Below are 20218 nucleotides of genomic sequence, written 5' to 3'. Positions count from 1 at the left end.
GCTCAACTGCTGGGTGAGAGGATTCCATTCATCCTGCTTGCAGGAGGGGGGGAGCAGCTGCAAACATCTGCCAGCTTGGCAGGCCGGCCCCTTGCTGCTCCGGGACGGGCACGCAGGTGAACCTTTGCCAAGGGGCGGACGGGTGCTGTGGCCTACCTGCTCGCAAAGCGTGGCGATGAGGCCTTCCAGGTCATGCTTCTCGCGGAGGATGGCCTGCTTCTCGTCGCACTCCTGCTCGCCCTGCATCTCCAGCTGCCGAAGCTACAAAGAGGCCAAGCACAGAGCAGGGCGGCCTTAGCGAGCATCAGGGCGCCTTCGTGGGCACTGCCTGGCTTGCCAGGCAGCACCCAGGCCCAAAAGCGTACTGGTGGAATCAGGAGCGTTTTGCATTGTGTTTTGTGCTTCCGAAAGGAACGCTGAGAGCATTGCTGGGAAGCGGGACAGAAACGGAGAATGGACAGGCAGCCCCCGGCCCCGTTTCCACTCAGAACCGGGCCTCCCACCTCTTAAGCCCGAGAGGGGCTCCTGCCCTCGTTCCAGGTGGCTTGCCTCATCAACACCCGAACCCCTCCAGAATTGGGGCACAGAACCCAGCACAGCCATGTCTCTCTCGTCTTCACGCACCCATTCGCACATGCCCACACACCCCCTTCCAGACCCCACGTGTACTTGGAGCTTTCCCCACTTGCTTCAGTGGGCCTGCCAGCTGGCCATGCTTCCCTCGAAGAGGACCGCTGCGACCACCCGTTCTGGTGGACAGCTAGATGATCCAGGGGAGCCTGCAAGCAGGGCCCGAAGGCAATAGCCCTCCCCTCTTGCTCATACCCACGACCTGGAATGCCAAGGTAGACTGTCTCTGTACATGGAGGCTACATTCAGATGTAGCGTCTAGTCAGTGAGGGCTCTATACTATACAGCATGAATTTGCCTAATCCTTTTTTTAAAGCCATCCTGAGCAAGTGGTAATCACAGCCTCTTGGCCAGCAAATTCCATACTGACTTAAAGGGCAGTCATCCGGCATAGGAAAATGGAGCCAGCTCCTACCGAATCAGACCCCCTCTGGTCTATCTTGTCTTCTCCAACTGGCAGCGCCTCTCCAGGGTTTCTGGCGGATGGAGAAGGGCCGTTCACTTCACCTCAGACATGATCCTGTTTTTAACTGGAGATGCTGCTGCCAGGGATTGAACCAGGGATCTTCTGCACGCCAAGCAGAGACTCTGCCACTGAGCCACAGCCCCACCCCATCTCAGCAGCATACCCTTTTCTGGCAGGACTGCCGGACGTCCTCCAGCTCCTCCTCCTTGTCCTCCATTGCCTTCTGGTGGAGCTGCTTCATCCGCTCTGTCTCCAGTTCGAGTCTCAGGTGCAGCTGGAGGGGAGGCAGGAAGCAGCTCTGCTTAGCATGGGGGTGGCTTTCAAGGGGGCAGAGAGCTGCACAGCCATGATTGGGCTGCAGCCTTCACAACACCACTGTGTGGTAGGCCAGAGGGCCAGAGATGGAGACTTGCCAAGGCTGCCCAGTGAGCACGTGGCAGAGGAGGGATCCCCCCTTCTGTGCCACCTGCAGCCGCTCCTGGTGCTTCTGGGCAACGGAGGCGGAGACATGGTCTGATGCCACCCCCCCAGCTCGCCCCGCCCTGCAGGCCCCCTCACCTGTTCCAGCTGCTCAATGGTGCGCGCCTGGCTGCTCAGCTCCTGCTGCTGCTCCGCGGCACTCGCCTCCAGGTCCCAGAGCTGCTTTTTGAGGGCGGCCACTGCCCGGGGGTCCAGGCTGCTGGGGGAGCTGAGCTCCTGCACGTGGGCGCCCAGCACAGTGATCCGCTGGCTGAGGCTGGCGTTTTCCGATTCTTTTTCCTGGGGGTATGGAAAGGAAGGTAAACCGGCTAATAATGTCCATGGCAGGATTTTTATTCTAAAAGTTGAGCTTCTAAAGTTGGAAGGCGCCTTGTGAATTTCAGACAGGCTTATTTTCAGCCCGGCTCCCTTCAAAGCAGAGGAATCCCCAAAAGCCTCTCTGCTGATTTTTTATGCATTCCGCCTGAGGAGTTGCCAGGCAGCCTGGTGCAAAACTCTCCCCCTCCCAGGACTGGAGCTGTGCCCCTTCTGCCCCCCTCCCTTACCTCCAAGCGTTGCTGCAGCTTCGCCAGCTCATACTGCAGGCCGGTATTCTCCAGCGCCACTTTCTCACGCAGGCTTTTCTCAAAGGCCGACTCTCCCAGGGCCTGGGCCAGTTGCATGTCAAACCTGCCAGGTGTGAAACATTCCACTGGTCATCCATCACCCACCCGAAGAGCCCCAGGAAGAGCCCACACCTGGAACTTCACCAGGAGAGACCTGGGGACCCATTGCTGGAGACAGCAAACTGTCTCCAGATCCATAGCTGGCAGAAGGCCCTGCTGTGCTGGCCAGGACAAGGCAGCTGCTCGAGACCATCCTGCCTGTTCATTTGCAGCCGCCTTTGGAGGCCCTGCCCAGCTCTATGGGGCCCAGCTTCTGGGGTCAGGAGCAGGGCCTTTTTCAGGATGGCACCACTGTGATGCAGCTGTAGGGTTGCCAACTCTGGACTGGGGAATTCCTGAAGATTTTGGACATGGAGCCTGGGGAGGGCAGGGTTTAGGGAGGGGAGGGACCTCAGTAGGCTATAATACCATAGAACCTTCTCTCCAAAGCAGCCATTTTCTCCAGGGGAACTGATCTCTGGCACTTGGAGATCCGTTGTAATTCCAGATCTCCAGGCCTCACCTGGAGGTTGGCAACCCTATTCTGCACCCTCCTCACCCAGCCTTCAAACTTCAGGCACCAGTTTAAGACACACCTCTGCCTGCCCCCCTCCCCCATGTTTGCTGACCTGGCTGTTGGGGGGTTTCTGAACTCCCTGTGTATTGCGTAACCCCAGTTCCCCCCTGGAATCGTCCTTTCCATGACTTTTTCACAATTCAATGCTCTTGACTGTGTTGGCTCTTATAAGGGGGTTGCTTTGGATGGATATTTTATTGCTGTTGTTTATTATGCTTTTTTGTATGTTCCAAGTGTTGTTAGAGTATCATACACTGCCTCAATAGCCAAGTTGGCAGGACTTGACTGTTTTACATCAATTGGGAAAGGCCAAAAGGCCAGCCCAAATCAGAGATTCCCCCCTGCTGACAGACTCAGGGGCTGCGACCGCACACTCCCTTCTCTTCCATACCTGCAGGGACTGCTTGCGCGCAGCCCCATCTGGATCACTAGGCTCAGAACCTGGTTCAAACCTTGGAGCCACTGATGGGACCAGCCCCAAAGCAGAAGGAAGAGGGAGGCTGTGGGGACCACCACACCCTGGACATGAGGCCCCAAACCTTCTTGGGAGCTTGACTGGCTGTTTCATCAGTCTTCGCAAAACAGGAACGATCCAGCAAGCACCATTAAGCAAACTAGTTGGTGCTACAGGGACTGCAAAGGGCTGGAACTCACCAGCCACTCTGCAGCACAAGTGAGGGGACACCTGGCATGTTACATTTCCAGATTGAAGCACAGACCTAAAAGCCCAATGTATGAATGTGACAAGCCTGTGTACGAAAAGGCATCATGCAGGTACACACAAAAGGAGGCCAGGTTGGCTGCTGCTCCCTTCAGAGTCTGTTCTGGGAGGCAGCTCAGAGCTTTGTGTGTGGTTTAGACTCGCTGGTCCCTGCCAGTGGCAAAAAGAAAACCTCCCGTTAAGCCCTGGATGCTTCTTGCTCAAGCAGGGAAGAGCCTTGGGCCAGAGCGCGGGGAGCCAGTGAGACCGCAGGCCTAGAGGGGCCAGTCTTGATTTACTTAGAAAATATCTCCTGTGCCTCTCCAACGAACGTGCTCCAAGCAGCTTACAGTTCTCATAAAAATGGCTGGAAGCCGGCTGCAAAAACCATTTTAAAAGCTCAACCCTGTAATTAAAAGCCTGGGCAAAAAGAAAGGTTTTGGCCTGGCGCCTCAGAGAGGATAGGGCAATTTGGTCAAAGTGCTGTGATAAATATCGATCGTCAAACGTGCAACCTCCAAGAACTTCTCCCGAAGATGAATTCTTCCCCGTAATGGGAGGAAATGTGAATTATTTGATTAGATTTGCAATTCTTGACCTTGCTGTTCATAATTCATGATTCTATAATCTAAAATTCCATGTAAAATTATCAGCACCTCCAAAGAATGGAGTTGGAGTTGTAGCATCTTTAACGAAACACAAGACAGGACTTGCAGCCGGTGGTGCAGCGCTATTAACAGAGCGCTGAGTCTGGGGAGGGAAGTCGAATCCGCACCAGAAAGGCTCAGAGCAGGAAGCAGGAGAGAGGCTCAGGAAAGGATGGACCACGCAGCACCAGGCAAGACAGAAGGACAAGAGCTGAACACAGCCAGGCCCCAAGGCAGAGGGGCGGGCATCGCAAGGCGCTGGGTGCTCCGGATTTGGGCGGAGAGTCAGCCAGCTGCAACCAGCACTAGCCAGAGGTGGTTCCAAGGAAACGAGGGGAGGGGGCAGAGGGCTCCGCTTGTCTTTACACTGGGGAGAGCGGGACCACTGGAAGCCCTAGTACAGGACAGGACTAGGGGGAGAGTGAAGGGGAATACCTGAGAGGACCACCAGCTACCCTGGAAAATGACCAGAAGGCAGCCTTGGATTAGCACTAGTTAATTTCAATCTGATTGGAAGTCAGCTTGCTGGAAAAACTATTGCCAACAAAGCAGCCCCGCTTCCACCCCAAACTCCTTTGGGCAGGGGCTGGCATTCTTCCCCAAGGATGGCCAGCTGCAGCAGTCAGGCCCCATCCTGCAAACTGCAAAGGGGGTATGTCCTTGGCCTGGAGGGGAGAGGCCACTAAGACCCAAAGCACGTCCTTCCCGAGTAGGGGGGAGTCCCTCCTCCTCCCCTTTCAGGAGCTCCCTCCCCCCACTGCCTAGATTCCCTCTCTGTTGAGGATCAGAGCCAGGGCTGAATGGAGCCACCCCCGGGCCTGGAAAGGGCTCCCTTCCCTGGCCCTCCTTCCTGCAAAGCCTTACTTCTTCTGCTTCTTCTCCAGCTCATGGTTGCGGCTCTGCTGGCTCTCCATCAGGACTCGGGTGTCTTCCAGGTCACAGGTCAACTGCTTGCACTTCCTCTTCAGCCGCTGGGCGCCCCGCTTGGCACCTTCATACGCTTTCTGGGCCTCACTGAGCTGCAAAGGGCAAGCACCTGGGTGAGCAGCAAGTGCGAGAGAGGCACACATGCCCACAAGCCATTCTTGGGACTGGAGATGTCACCCACTAGCCCATGCTCTGTTTCTTGTTGTGGCCAGATGATTCTGGGAAGCTCCCAAGCAAGGCATGAAAGAAGGTATCCTGCTGCTAGTAAAAATGGATACTGGTCATGATGCACACCTATTATCTCCAGGATCAGAGGAGCAGGCCTATTACATTAGGTGCTTTGGAGCACAGGCAGGGTAATGCTGCTGCAGTCGCCTTTCTTGTGGGCTTCCGAGAGGCACCTGGTTGGCCACTGTGTGGACAGACTGCTGGACTTGATGGGCCTTGGTCTGATCCAGCATGGCTTTTCTTATGTTCATGATGCATACCTATTCTCTCCAGGATCAGAGGTGCATGCCTATTATATTAGGTGCTATGGAACACAGGCAGGATGGTGCTGCTGCAATTGTCGTGTTTGTGGGCTTTGTAGAGGCACCTGGTTGGCCACTGTGTGAACAGACTGCTGGACTTGATGGACCTTGGTATGATCCAGCATAGCCTTTCTTATGTTCTTTACCCAGCCATTGGCACTCAAGAGTTAGACTGCCTCTGAACACGGAAGTTCCACCATGCTCTCACATTAACAGACTGTAGTTGTATCTGCCATGAACATGTCTCGCCCATTGCTGTATGGGGCAAGGACGGAAGTCCAGGCATCCAAACGAGATGCAGTAGGAGTTTGCCTGGCCATTGACTGGAGGCCCACCACACCCAGCCTGCCTTTCTGTGCTGTTCAGGGCGGCACGTTTCACAAGGTCCGGCATCCCCAAACCTTTGCGGCGAAAGAGATTCAAAGGAGCAAAAGCTATTAAAGCGTAACTTAAAATAAGCAGAACATCGATTTAATGAAGCCCGTAATTCACAGACAAGCCTCTGAATGCTAATGGGCTGCCTGCCCTCACCCTGGCACTCCGGAACGGCCAAAGCTTCATTGCGCTTTAATGTGCTGTGCATTTGGCTGGTTATTTCTGCCCGTGATTTGCTCCGAGTGACTTGGTCTTTATCCACCACTCTTCATGGGGGCCTCCTTTCCAAAAAGCAAGCAGGGAGTCTCAGCTGGAAGCCTTCACGCAGAGCTGCCACCCCGAATTAAAGTGGAAGGCTTTTCTCTGAGCAGACGTAAGGAGAGCCACAGCCCACCTTCAGTGGATCTCCCTCCCCCCTGCATTCCTGCACGAGTGCCCCACACGTGCCTCTGCGGAGGGCGGGCACCGCTGCAGCCTCCAGACTCGCCATGTTGCCCAGCCCCAGAAGTCCCTCTCCCCACCCCACCCCAGCCTCTCTGGCCCACCTGCACTTCCAGCTCTTGCTTGGAGTTGCGCTCCGACTCCAGCCTTTCTTCCAACTGCGAGACTTTCTTCCGGAGAAACCCGATCTCCGTCTGGGCACAGTCCAGGCGCATCTGCCACTCGCCCTCTGTCAGAAACATGGGCACGACAGGATCATAGAATTGTAGAGTTGGAAGGGACCACCATGGTCATCTAGTCCAACCCCCTGCACAATGCAGGACATTCACAACTACCTTCCCCCCACACCCCCAGTGACCCCCTACTCCATGCCCAGAAGATGGCCAAGAGGCCCTCCCTCTCATGATCTGCATATGGTCACAGAATCAGCATCGCTGACAGATGGCCATCTAACCTCTTCTTAAAAACTTCCAGGGAAGGAGAGCTAACCACCTCCCAAGGGAGCCTCTTACACCAAGGAACAGCTCTAACTGTCAGAAAATTCTTCCTAATGTCTTGGTGGAAACTCTTTTGATTTAATTTCAACCCGTTGGTTTTGGTCCAACCTTCTGGGGCAACAGAAAACAACTCTGCACCATCCTCTATATCAGAGGTTCCCAAACTTATTTGGCCTACCGCCCCTTTTCAGAAAAAAGAAAAATTACTCAGTGCCCCCCGGGAAATCTACCATCTTTAAGCAAATGAACAGAAAAATGCAGTGACAAAATTGCGTTCATTTATGTATCTATATTTCTACCTACGTCCTACAACATAGTAAAGAAAGATGTTGTAAATAAGACACCTTGAAGCTTGAAATTGTGAAATTATTTTTTTAAATCAATCATAGTAACATTTGCATTACACACACCCATTGGCTTATGATTCTATCACTAAAAAACTCGATTTTGTTGAGAAATTCACTCATTTAAAAGAAGTTGATTCAGGGGACCCCTCCAGGATTAGGCTTTATTAGTTTCACAGTAGATCCGCTTCTGCCAGATTGGTTATAACTTGCATTTTGTGTGTTTATTTGGAAAATAAAGTAATCACTATGACTTTAACCCTATTGTTACACAACAGATGAAACATATACGAACAGTTTTTCAAAATTTTCTTCTCTTCTTTCTTTTTGCTTCCACCACCCCCTTATTTTTATTCAACGCCCCCCAATTGCCCCCGAGGCTACTACCACCCCCCTGGATCATTTCAGCGCCCCCCAGGGGGCAATATTGCCCACTTTGGGAAACGCTTCTCTATATGAAAGCAAGTACTTGAAGACCGTTTCTTCCAGCCTACCCAAATGCCAGCCACACTCCCAGGAAGGAGAAGGGAGCTGGCACAGCCCCACCAGCCAGGGATGCCTCCTGGCGCATGAGACCCTCTTCCAGCGGAACAAGGCCTCAGCACTGTGAAGGAGAGCAACTGCTGAGGGCCAGCACTCGGAACGCTCCACCGTGGACCCAGGTTGCTCCTGGGATTAAGATCTTCCGTGGCTTTTAACACGTTGAAGTAGCAATGGCCGGTGGCTGCTCTGACGACCAGGGAAGCCCTCTGGTTGAGAGGGTGCTTCGCCCTTTCCTCCCATGAGTTAAGTGCTCGGAGCTAGGGTTGCCAGCTCCAGGCTGGGAAATTCCTGGAGGTTTGGGGGTAGAGCCGGGGGAGGGTGGGCTTTGCAAAGGGGAGGGACCTAGGCAGGGCAGAATACCATAGAGTCCACCCTCCAAAGAAGCAATTTTCTGCACGGGGACTGATCTTTGAAGCCTGGAGATGAGCTGTAATTCCAGGGGGACCCAAAGCCCTATCTGGAGGCAGGCAACCCTGCCCAGAGTTACAATTAGCTCTCCATGTTCGGGGGTGGGGGGAAGGGGGACAGGCAAGCACAAGCATCTTGGGAGCAAGTGCTTGGAGGATGGCGCACCAGGACCGTTTGCGGCTGCTGAGCTAAACTTGCCCAACAGCTGAAAGCTATTCTTCCCCGGTTTCAACCAGGCCATGGGCTAGAAAGAAGCCCTCCTGCCTGCCAGGCGGTTGAAGGAGGCTGCTTTCAGTGGCACAGATTTAATGGTGTGGGAAGAAAGCGTGGACTGAAAAGACGGATCTCTGTCTTGATATATAAAGTATCCGGTGGCCTGCCAGAGTAAGGGAGTGGGCATGCCAGGCCTTTGCCCAAGCAGATTGATTTCCCTGCCAGTCACACCTCTTGGCACATCTTCACACACTCTGGGATGGAAGAGGTAGCATGGCTCCTCTCTCACCACCTTCCCAGAGACCTTAGCTGTTTTACACACACACATGCACACAGAGAGAATCACAGGACTGCCTAGGACATCAGCTGCTACAAAGTCCTCTTGACATATCTAGAGCACAAATCCCCCAGGGCGACAAAGACTTTACACAAACTGACACCCTCTAAGTCCATGCTGGTTCTTCTCCCCTCTCAGAATGACGAGGGGAGATGGACGTCACCCCCTGAAGTTGTTAGAGGGTGCAATTTGGAGTGACAGAGGAAGAGGCAGGCTAGGAGGAGGGAGGCACACGGCAGAGAGAAAGGAGGCGCAGAAGTCAGGCAGAAGGAGTTGGGCACATTCTCTCTCACGCACAGTGTCACAATTTGCACAGAAAAAAATGGCCTGTTCTACACAGAGTTATTTGCCCTGGGCTCAATGCTGTTGGGAACTGGGTTACCCCCACCCACCCACCTTCCCCTCAGCATCTGGTGCATTTGTGAACATCCCCAGGTCTACGTGGCTTTTCTCTGATCTTTCCCAAACCTGCTGTACTGTGAAGTTTTGAGAAAGATGTCAGGTGAGCCTGGAGGGCTGCTGTGGGGGGGAAACATTTGGATTTTCCCAGTCTGGCCCACATGGCCACCATTTTCCCTGCCCTGTCACTGATTTTTCAACTGGCAACTGAATATAATTCTAATGTTATAACATCATAATAATCTGGGTATCAGGCTCTGTACATTTCCAGCGTTCATTTTTTTGAAAAGAAGCTTCTAGCCCCTTTTGTTGTAAAGATATAAGGGGAAAGGCACATCTCCGCAACAAAAGGGCTAGAAGCTTTTTAAAAAAAAATATGAAAGCTGGGAATGCAGAGATTTTGATACACCGATTGTTATAACATTATAACAATATTTAATTACCAATTAAAAAAAACTGGGAAAGCCCTGGTGGCATGGGGCAGGGGTGGCCATTGCCAGGGGCCTGGGGCAAGTAAGCTGCAGGGAAATCTGCCACGTGAAAGCCCAGCTGTTGGGGTGCTAGAGGGGAAACTGCAGCAGTAACTGAGAAGCCGCAGGCCAGAGGACCCTGCGTGGAGGGAGAAGGCCAGAAACGGGGGCTGGCTGGGTCGCACCACCACCCAGCAAAGGGACGTGTGCATACCTTTCCCGGAGCTTCGGGCTTCGAGGTCACGGACCTGCAGCTCATGCTGCATTTCCTCCAACTGCTTTTCTGCAGACTCCATTTTCTTCTGGAGCTGTTCATATTTGCTCTGAAACAGAGAAATGGCTTTGGGATCTTTTTTGCCCTTGATGCAACAGCCTATTCACTCCACTCCTCTATGGAGCTCAGGACAGCATACATGGTATAGGAGAGTAGTGGTTCAGTGGCAGAGTCTTGCAGAAGGTCCCAGGTTTAATCCCTGGCATCTCCCATTCAAAAGAGCAGGCAGTGAGTGTTATCAAAGACCTCCACCAGAGACTATGGAGAGCCACTGCCAGTTAAAGGAAGCAATACTGACCTTGATGGACCAAGGATCTGATTCAGTATAAGGGAGCTTCATCTGTTCAGGGTCCCTCCACCAACATCAATACACATGGGTTTCTTGCAGCAAAATGGCACAAACATTCCCTTAATGTGCAGATGCACATGCCAGGAGGCCTGAAGGGATGGCCAAAGTATGCACAACTTGTGGTCCCAGCTACTGTCTACCCTTCGCCCTGTGCATGGGTGACATGCTCTATATCTTGTACTGGGGTAGGGACCATTCAAAAATGGTTTCACCATGGAAGCTTGCTGAGAGGGGCACCCGCCGGCTTGAACTCTGCCATACATGGATGGAAGGAGTTGCTCCGTCTATCTGCCCAGCAGAAATCAGAGGAAACTTTTGAGCCTTGAGGAGCCCAGCAGCCTTGGAAAGCTGCTGAGTCCACCCTGGTTTCTCAGTCTGAGCAACTTGTTCCAGGGCAGAAACTGAGTCCCTCACAGCTCTCCCTGCCTCTGCCTGCTCCCACACCACTGGCTGGCCACTAGAACCACCCCCTCACACCACGCCATGTGTTCCTGGCTACTGTGAGAAGTTTTGCCGCCCCCCACATGGACCTCCACAGACTGAGATCAACAGAGTTCCTCCTCTGAAGCAGGGCCGTGCCCCCCCCCTCCCCACCAGCCTCAGGGCAGCCTCTCTGGGAAGAGGATGCTAAAAAAAGGCCCTCTTCGGGCAGGCACGTAGCCCACTTTTCATTGGCTTCTCTGTTGCTGAGAATGGAAAATGGAAATTAAAGAGGAGCGGAAGGGCGGTGTGGCCGTTTTTATTTCTGGAGGCTCCTTTCAATAATGAATTTGTATTACTGTCGTTCCGTGTTCCATTGTAAGCGGCCCCAAGGCTTCGAGGGCAGCCATGCGGCATGATGCAAGCAACAAACAGGAAATGGCCTGATTCCAGAGATGCCGTGAAGAAGAGCGTGCAGCGGGCGGACGCGCAGCTCATTCACACCAGCGGCCATTGCCAGGGGCAGAACTCCTCTCCCAGGAAGCAGCCCTGCTGGGGGCTCAGGAAAGGGGGGGAGGGTTCCTTGAGTCTTCTGATGTGAACTTGCCCAAGCCCCCTGCCTCATGACCACCACCACCTCCACCCCAACACGGACCTGCAGCTCTGTGAACTCTCGCGCCCCACGCAGCCTCTCCACCCGGTCGGCTTCCAGCATCTGGCAGGCCACGTCCCCTTTCAAGCGTTCGTCTGACAGCTCCGTCGTGAGGTCCACAATCTGAAGAGAGAGACCAAGAGGAGGGCGGCATTGGCAGCCGATTCTTCCCAAGTGCTCCGAGGTTCCGTGTTGACCACCCTGCCCTCAAAAGAGCCGCCTCAAAGAGTGATGGAGGGGCTCCAGCTAGGAATATGCACTTGGCTCAAAGCGATTTGTTACCCCTCCCCTTCCGACCCGAGCCCCTTCCCAAGTCCAGGTGCTTTTGCTGGCTCCCTCAAGGATGCAAACTGGGAACCTCCCACAGCCTGAACCCGATGCCTTTCCCCAAACTAGCAACGGCCACAAACTAGCAAAGGCCACAGCTGGAAGTCCTCTGGGCAGTACCTGCCAAAGCCTCCCTGGCCAGAGTCCTGCCTGAACAAAATCCCATGTGGTGGGAGGATGGGGCTTCAGCACTCCACCCACCGACTGCAGCTAGGATAATTATGCAAAAAAAAAAAAAAAAAAAAAAAAAACCCAAAAGGCAAAGTATCACCTAATACATTTTGCAGAATCATGCAGATTTGAAGAACTGACGCAGGCTACAGAGTCCAGCCCTGACCTGGATGGCCCCGGCTAGCCCCATCTCATCAGATCTCAGATGCTAAGCAGGGTCAGCCCTGGTTAGCCCTTGTATGGGAGACCAGCAAGGAATACCAGGATCACAACGCAGAGGCAGGCGATGGCAAACCACCTCTGAACATCTCTTGCCTTGAAAACCCCACGAGGGGTCACCATAAGTTGGCTGCCACTTGACAGCATTTCCCACCACAACTACAGAATCCAGTCTTTCTTGTCCCAGAAGTTGTGGTACCTCAATGTGGGTGGGGATGATGGAAAGTGCCTTCAAGTCGCAGACGACTTATGGCGACTCCTCATGGGGTTTTCAAGGCAAGAGACATCCAGAAGTGGTTTGCCATTGCCTGCCTCTGCGGAGTGACCCTGGACTTCCTTGGTGGTCTCCCGCCCAAATATGACCCCTGCTTAGCTTCCGAGATCGGATGAGATCAGGCTAGCCAGGGCCATTCAGGATTCTTAAATGCACAAGTACAGCATGTTTTCTAAGCTCCCGGCCCTCACAGTCTCATGTAAAGCCTTCGGCTTGGAGCATCTGGCAACGCCTCTAGCTAATGTGTGACCCATGGATTCAAAAGAAAACAAAGCTCCTTGGCTTCCAGACGAGGAGCACATGAGGGGATGGACCTGGCGCATCTTGCAGCTCACTGCTCTGGGCCACAAATCTCTCTGCTCTTGCAAAGCCTTTCCTCCAGTTTCCTGGAAACCTGAAACAATTTGACAGTCTCTGGGGTGTGCAGAGCATCATGACACTGTTAATTAATTAATCGCTGAAAAGAAGCTTTGGTGCTGCTTGCCAAGAACTGTAACGGTGTTTTCCACATGGGTGAATGTGCGGGGTGCCTCTCTCAGGCTGGAGTTTGCACTTGAGGTGGGAAAGATGTGAGCCCCTCCACAGCCATTCAGGGAACAGGTCTGTCCCAGAGGAGAGGAATAGGAAGAGGCTGCCAATAGCACTTCCTCTGCCTCTGGGTCAGAGTACAAAAGAGCCCACATCTGCCTTGTGGAAGGGAGGAACGCATTCATGGTGTGCGTGCAAACGCTCAGCAACACGGAGAAGCCAAGAGAAGAGCACGCTCGTCCTGAAGCAGTTTGCTCCCAGCAACATAGATCCACACATTCTGGTGATCTTGGAGGGTTGGGGGGGCACATAAACAGGGCAAAAGCATTCACCTCCTTTCAAAGGGCTGTGAGCAGCACTCTCTCCTTTGCAGGGAAGGAGAGGGGTTTGGCTGCACGAGGTGGCCTCTCTTATCTGCCGGGAGGGGGGCTGCTCTTCCAGCAAAGAGTTTTGCACCTCCTGTAGCATCACTTGAGCAAAAAGTGCACATCCATAAACATCCAGGCCAGCCTTCATTGGTCTCCAGTATCATCCTGCGAAACCTTGCATGAGATTTTACCACTTTCCTAAACTTGATCAGAAATCCAAGGAAGCAGATGAGGGGCAAGCTGTCACCACCTGGCCGGGTGACGAAGGTAGCCGGCCGGCCTTGGCAGCCTTCCCACTGGGAACGGGCTCACGGTGACTTTGCCAGAAACTGCTTGCTTTTGACCCACCCCTCGAAAGCCTCAAAAACCAGAACTTGTTGGGGTGGGGTGGGGGGTAAGAGGGGGAATGCAATAAGGGCCAAATTACAACTGACAGCAGGCATGCGTTCATCCCGAGGCTGCCATCACCATTTCAAACACGTTTGTAATTCTTTTTATTGCAATTGCCGTGAGGCCCTGATCCAGATCGGGCAGCCAATGCAGAGGCCCCACGTGCTCTTGTTCCCCTCTCCCCTGTGTCTTTTCAAGTGTAGAAACAGCCATAGGGAGGTTGGTTCTGACCTTGAATAGATGTATGTGTGTGTGTGTGTGTGGGGGGGGTGAATAAGAACACCTCGGGGCACCATACCATGCGCCGGATCTGAATTGGGGCCTTGTGGCAGTTTTTAAAGAACTACGAGGGCTTTTAAAAAGGGTGGCCACGAGGTAGATCCATGCCTGCCGTCACTTGCAGATGGGCCCCTCTCAGACATACGAGGCTCGAGCCGCAGACTCTGGCAGCCAGAGACGCGGTGGGGGGGGGGCTCCTTCTCTGTGCCGCTGCAGCAGCAGCAGCAGCTGGCCAGGAGAGGGAACAGCCGCCCCTCTTTTTGCTGCACTTTAGCCCCCCCACAGGGCCGTCCAGAGGGTGGTATTGCAACTGGGCAGCAGGGGTGCGGCATGCCACGAGTTAACAGGCTGCTCCCTGGCCTCCTGGGGGCTGTCTCTCTCGTCATTCGGGGGCAGGGTGAGCGAGCCCCCCACTAGCCCTCCCAGAAGGGCTCGTCCTGGGACACAAGCCCGGCCCCACGGTCTGCTCTGCACAGCCTAGGGTGGCCAGGTCCCTCTTTTCTCCATCGGCGGGAGGTTTTTGGGGAGGGGAGGGATTTCGATGCCATAGAGTCCAATTGCCAGAGCCACCACTTTCTCCAGGTGAACCGATCTCTTATCGGCTGGAGATCAGTTGTAATAGCGGGAGATCTCCAGCTAGTAACTGGAGGTTGGCAACCCCGGCACAGCTGGAGTCTTTCCTGCCCTCCCTCGTGCAGAGGAAAAGAGGAGACGGAGACAAACCCGAAGGCACGCTGGCTGCCGGGAGGCCTGAGAGACGTGCAGGTGATGCCTGCCTGCCACCCACCCCCTCCCATCCCTCTTTGCCTCTCCAGCAGTGCCGACTGTGCAGGCTTGCCTGCGGATTAAGTAGCAGCCATCTAGCTCTGGGCGTAGCTGTCAGACACGGCTCTTGTCAAGCAGAGGGAAGATGGGGAGGCAACGGGGCAGCCTGTGCCTGACCCCAAGAGCAGCAGGGTGAGAAACAAAGCTCCTCAGGGCAGGGAGCCGGCCTGACCCCTCAGCCTCGATGTGGGTCGTGGCATCATCTATGCTGTCCAAGCAAAAGGCTTCTTTGCTGGCTCTCCGGGAATCCCTTCCTTCCTCCCATCCACGTTTGGGGGTGGCACACAGGCAGAATCTCTACTGGTGCTGGACATCCCTCAGGAACCACTGGGGGCTGGGCTCCAAAGAGCAATTAAGGTGGAGCCCCTATCCCAAAGGATGGCCCAGGAGAACACCGAAGAGTCACGATGCCGATTGCCCGAGGAGCTGTGTGCAACTCAGCCAGCCCTGGTGGGCCAGTCCAACCCCTTCTCCCAAAGCAGGATAGGACCCACAGCCCAAGGGTTTCCAACCAGCACCTCCCCACCCAGGAGGCCTGCCTGAGTCCTGCCTGAGAGCGCGATCTGAGCAAAGCAGCCCAGCCTGCAGCAAAGTCTGGATTACGCCGCTGTATCAGAGAGGAAGATCTGGTGCATAAAGTGGTAGGCCAGCCCCCCCACCCCTCCTGAGCGGCTACGGCTGCGTCAGCTCAAAAACAGGGCATTTAACTCCCACAGAACACTCTCAAAACGGGAACAAAAGGAGGCAACACGCCGGCTCCAAAATTGCTTTCTTCCTCAGTTGGGCAGCATTACGAAACCTGTCGGGGAGTAGAGAAAGCTGTTCAGGCAGCTCAGCAGCAGGAGGGCCAAGGAGCAGGAGGCTGGGAAGCCGATCCAACGGGCTCCCCCGCCCTTCGCCCGCAGCCTCTGGCCGCCCTCTCCCTGCTGCGGAGGCACTTGACTAACCTCCCTGACCTGGATGCTGCCACCGTACTCACCAATCCCACTTCTTCTCTACATAGAGCGACCTCCAGGAATGCCTGCCAGGAGGACAGGCTGTGGGTGCTCCAAGGAAGGAGTTCAACTGAATTATTTGCATTGGCCTGCCTACATGGCACAGCTAATAAGTGTTGCCCACAGGGGCTTTGAAAGGTGCCAACTCTCACCATTGTGGCATGGCCGCTGCCCACACAGAAACAGCTAAGTCTGTGAATGTTCAGTGGACACTACCCAGGTGAGAGGATGCCCCAGGACAGGCTGGGGCACTACAGCTGGAGGACAGTGGGGAACAGGCTGGGTGAACTGGTCTGGGATGGGCTGCAGTGTGTGGGAGAAGCCAAGCAGTCCCAAGCCAGAGGCAAGTGAGGGACAAGCCAGGGAGCGTGTGGGCCAACAGGTCTGACTCCAGAGACGGGTCGAACAAAGCGGCGAAGGAGAAACCTTCCGAGCCACCGACCTGCAGCCTAGCCCACCTGCAGGAGCACTCGGGAGAGAAGGGGCAGCCAAACAGTCAGGCCCTTTCGAGGATATTCGGCTGCTGGCCTCCCCTGCCCACCAGCAGCATGGCCAGCGCCGTTCCCTTCTGCTCCTGCAGGCACGGGCGGAGGCCACCCAGAAAGAGTCTGGAAAGCAGCTTCTCTTTGTCCATCATCCCCTCTCCTCATTAGTGCCTCGGTCATGAGAAGGCATGAGACCGCATCGGCAACACAGAGAGCAGCAGAGTGCTGCTGCACACCCGCTGAAATTAGGGCCAGTTTCTTCAGACGGGCCTCCTCTTTCCAACCACATGGAATGAGCTCCTCCTCACCCCCAGCCCCGGAAAGGATGCTTCCGATCCTTACCTTCGTCTCCAGCACTTCCGTGTTCTGCCGAAGTTCCTGGTGCGAAAGGTCTAAGGCCTGCAGCTTCTTCCTGAGCATTGCAAGCTCCTCCTAAAAAGATGGAAGGGAACGCAAGATGGCCTGCTCTCAAATCCCCAGGTTTTGAACTCCCCGCTTGGTTGGTGCAGGTTTCCTGGGTTCAAGAGCAAGTTGTCCCTGGCTATAACTCCCCTCCCTACAATCCCTCTTGCCACAGTCGCATTTTTGATTATAAACACCTTATGGGAGGAGAGGTCTCCCTATTTTGTGGATGGAACACAAGGCCCCCTGCACCACTGACACCCCCACCCACCCACCCACACCCACACCCACACTCTGTGAGGACGAATGAGGATGTGTCTGTTGGTTTACTTCAAATAGTTGCCTGGCCCCTTTCTCCCCAGGCAGGGATACAAGGCAGCATGCCGAGATAGGTGCGAAGCACACAATAAAGCCCAAGACCAAAAGGGCCTGACAGAGATCCTCCAGCCTCGGGAAGCCTTCTGTGTAAAGAGCGGGGGCCTTCCTCAGATGCCCCCCTTCTGGAAATCACCTTCCTTAACTTATTTCTGGCCTCCACTCCTTTTATCATCCGGCTTCTTGCGCTCTGTGCTGTGTCCTTCAGGAGTCCCATCTCTCAGGCATACAGAGCAAAGCCTCCTGTTGGATGGGAGAACTAACTCTTTCCCCCCAAGTTCACAACCTGACAAACTGATTTGGTGATGGATAGAATACAGGTAGCGACCCGGAGGGAAGGCGGCTCTTGCTCCTGGCTTGGAGGCAGGACCCTTATGCTCCCTGGCTCTCCCGGTGGGCTCCTCCTCGGAGCCTGGCGTCACCATGTGCCGGCTGCCGTCGCCTACCTCCTTGGCTCGGAGCTGGCCTTCCTGAAGGCTGGCGCTCAGCAGCGGTCGAATGCGGCACATCAGCAACCACCAGGGCCAGGCCTTCACTGCTTGGAACACGGCCAGGTTCTTCTGGATGCAGCGGATGGCCAGACGCTGGATCTGCAAGGAGGACAGGAAGGCAGATGGCTTCCACTGGGAAAACAATCTCTGCTCAGCACCGTCACTGAGGAGGCCAGAGGGGGAGAGAGCGACCTGAGCGGGGATTGATCCCCGGCACTCGGCCCAAAGGTCCGCCTAGCAGCTGCCTCCACAGTTATGGGGAAAGCACTCCAGCTACCCAACACCACAGTGTAAGGCAGACCCCCATGTGTCAGCGGGGGGGGGGGTGTGTGGTTAGTGAGAGGATCAACAGCCAGCAGCTTACATTTGGGCTTTCATATGGGAGGCTTATTTTAAAAACAGCAGTCTGAAAAGGCTGGCAGGCTGCAAGAGCCACTGGACGAAGGGCCAATGCACGGATGAGGAACAATCATGATAATAAACATACCTTAATGTAGAGCACTGAATGCCTGAAACCCTTTTCATGCACAGTCACCTTTACAACAGCCCTGTCATGTAGGCCTCCACTGTTAACCCCATGCTGCATTCTGGGAGAGAGGGGCAGCAGCTGGGCGAGACTTGAACTGGGACCCTTCCCGATCTGTAGCCTCACAGCCACCACGCTGCGTGAGCCACGGAGGGCGTGAGAAGCAGCTGGTTACCTTTAGTTTCTTGAACTGCTGCCGGGAGAGGAAGCCTTTGCAGGTGGCTTGCAGGAGAGTCAGGCTGGGAGACACCAGCTTCTCCCGCTGTTTCTCAAGCCTGGAGATCAGCCCGGCCTTCAGGAACACCTGCGGAGATGAATGCCCAGAGGGGGACGCAGACTCTGGTTAGGCTGGCCAACCTCCAGGAGGGGCCTGGAGATCTCCCAGAATTACATCTCTTCTCCAGATGACAGAGGTCTGTTCCCCTTGAGGAAATGGAGGCTTCAGAGGGTCAGTTCTATGGCACTGTACCCTGCTGAGGTCCCCCACCAAACCCTGTCCTCCCCAGGCTCCACCCCCAAATCTCCAGGAACTTCCCAACCCAGAGTTGGCACAGGTGCCCCTTCTGGGTGAGGGGGCCAAATGGAAGTCTGCCCCTTGGAAATAAAAGGGCCAGACTGAGAATGGCAGACATCTTTCAAGTGGCCAACTAAGAAAGGTACCTGAGTATGGCCCACGGCAACGCTTCTCTTCTCCAAATCGAGAGCCTGGAAAAGCTCCTCCAGAGCCTGAGAAAAGGGGATGCAGAAAGGAATCAACGTCTCCGCAGAGCTCAGAAAGCACCGCTGTCTTGGGAGCCCCCCCCCCCCGGTCAGCCATTCACCATCCATGCCCCCACCCATATGACGTCTGCAGGAACCACCTTACAGGCTCTTCCGCAGCTGTAGATCCTTTTCCTACACACCTTCCAGCTTCCAGAAGCCCTTCTGCTGAGTTTCGAATTGGGGGGGGAGTTTAGGGTTTAGAGTGCAAGGGCATTCCCCCCCCCCCCAATTCAGTGCTAGAGCTCAGCCTTGACTGACAGGGACAGGCAGCGGAAGAGTCTTGACACAAATGAGCAAGTTGTGATGGGCAGTGGGGATTTTGTTCAGCTGGCCAGGATTTATGGTCAGATCAGCTGCCAAAAAAAACCAAACAGCAAGTTTGTCGAGAGGGTGAAACTCGGTAGCCCCCATCCCCAGGCTTGGCAAAACCACCGAGCCTGGCCTGTGCCCAGGAAGAAAGCACGTTTATCTCTGCCCTGGAGATGGAGGGCCTGGGGAGCTCCCCCACCCCAAGAAGAAGAAGAAGAGTTGGTTTTCATATGCTAACTTTCTCTACCACTTAAGGAAGAATCAAACTGTCTTACAATCACCTTCCCTTCCCCTCCCCACAACAGACACCCTGTGAGGTGGGTGGGGCTGAGAGAGCTGTGACTAGCCCAAGGTCACCCAGCTTGCTTCATGTGTACGAATGGCAAAACCAACCCGGTTCTTCAGATTAGCCTCCACAGTTCATGTGGAGGAGTGGGGAATCAAGCCCGGTTCTCCAGATCAACCGCTCCAAACCACCACTCTTAACCACTACCCCACCTTGAGCCCTCAGACAGGCTTCCCCAGGCAGATCTGAGTAGCTCCCCAGTCAAGCATGGAAAGCAAAAGAGGAATTCTCTCCTGCCAAGAACTACATTAAAGATGCATTTTATGTTAGCTTTTATTTCAGAAGTAAAGGTGTCAGGAAAAATAACCGTTTCCTCTTTGAAAGATGGTGCAGGGCCTCCAGGCCGATGGATTTCACCTCCTCAGCGGACGTGGAATTTAACAAAGAGCCAGCGGGGGTGAGGGGGTGGGCAGCAAGGGCCAGCAGACTACGCCACTCCCCCCAGCACCCTGCCCTTTGCTGCTGCTGGGATGGACTGGCCCTTCAGCCAACTGGGACAGGAGCTGGTGGGCAGCTGCCCTGGAGCAGGAGTCCCAAAGGGGCTCGCAGTGAGCCCCCAACCTCGGGGGTGCCACAGCTCAAGGAGAAGCTTGCTGGGTCAGCAGCTTCACGTGTATCAGGAGAGCAGATGGACGTCTGCCTGAGGTCTGTACTGAACCAAAAGCAAAGGCCTGGCACAGCAGCAGGAGAGAAGGAACCCTGAGAGAAAGGAAGGAGCCCTTTCCCAGCCTGTTTTCCCTGGGATCATGGTCCTTCTCCTCCCCTGTAGGGCGAAACGTATTCAGTCTAGCCAAACTCGCACTCAGAGGACAGGAGTCCCTGC

General features: G+C 54.7%; 1 protein-coding gene across 1 annotated transcript in view; it reads right to left on the bottom strand.

The window, feature by feature from the left end:
• The window catches only part of MYO18B (myosin XVIIIB), a 113650-nt gene that overhangs the window by 42825 nt on the left and 50607 nt on the right, over positions 1-20218 (bottom strand). Inside the window, exons 21-32 of the mRNA XM_056859120.1 lie at positions 18639-18704; positions 18154-18282; positions 17408-17551; positions 16527-16616; positions 11327-11446; positions 9843-9951; positions 6522-6646; positions 5009-5163; positions 2122-2245; positions 1655-1855; positions 1260-1370; positions 157-261 (exon numbers count right to left, since the gene is read on the bottom strand). Of these exons, the coding sequence (XP_056715098.1) occupies positions 157-261; positions 1260-1370; positions 1655-1855; positions 2122-2245; positions 5009-5163; positions 6522-6646; positions 9843-9951; positions 11327-11446; positions 16527-16616; positions 17408-17551; positions 18154-18282; positions 18639-18704 (1479 nt within the window). The remainder of the gene's footprint in view (positions 1-156; positions 262-1259; positions 1371-1654; positions 1856-2121; positions 2246-5008; positions 5164-6521; positions 6647-9842; positions 9952-11326; positions 11447-16526; positions 16617-17407; positions 17552-18153; positions 18283-18638; positions 18705-20218) is intronic.

The sequence above is a fragment of the Euleptes europaea genome, chromosome 13 (assembly GCF_029931775.1).
Source record: "Euleptes europaea isolate rEulEur1 chromosome 13, rEulEur1.hap1, whole genome shotgun sequence".
In the NCBI taxonomy this organism is placed as follows: Eukaryota; Metazoa; Chordata; class Lepidosauria; order Squamata; family Sphaerodactylidae; genus Euleptes; species Euleptes europaea.
This window is presented reverse-complemented; position numbering and strand designations above follow the sequence as displayed.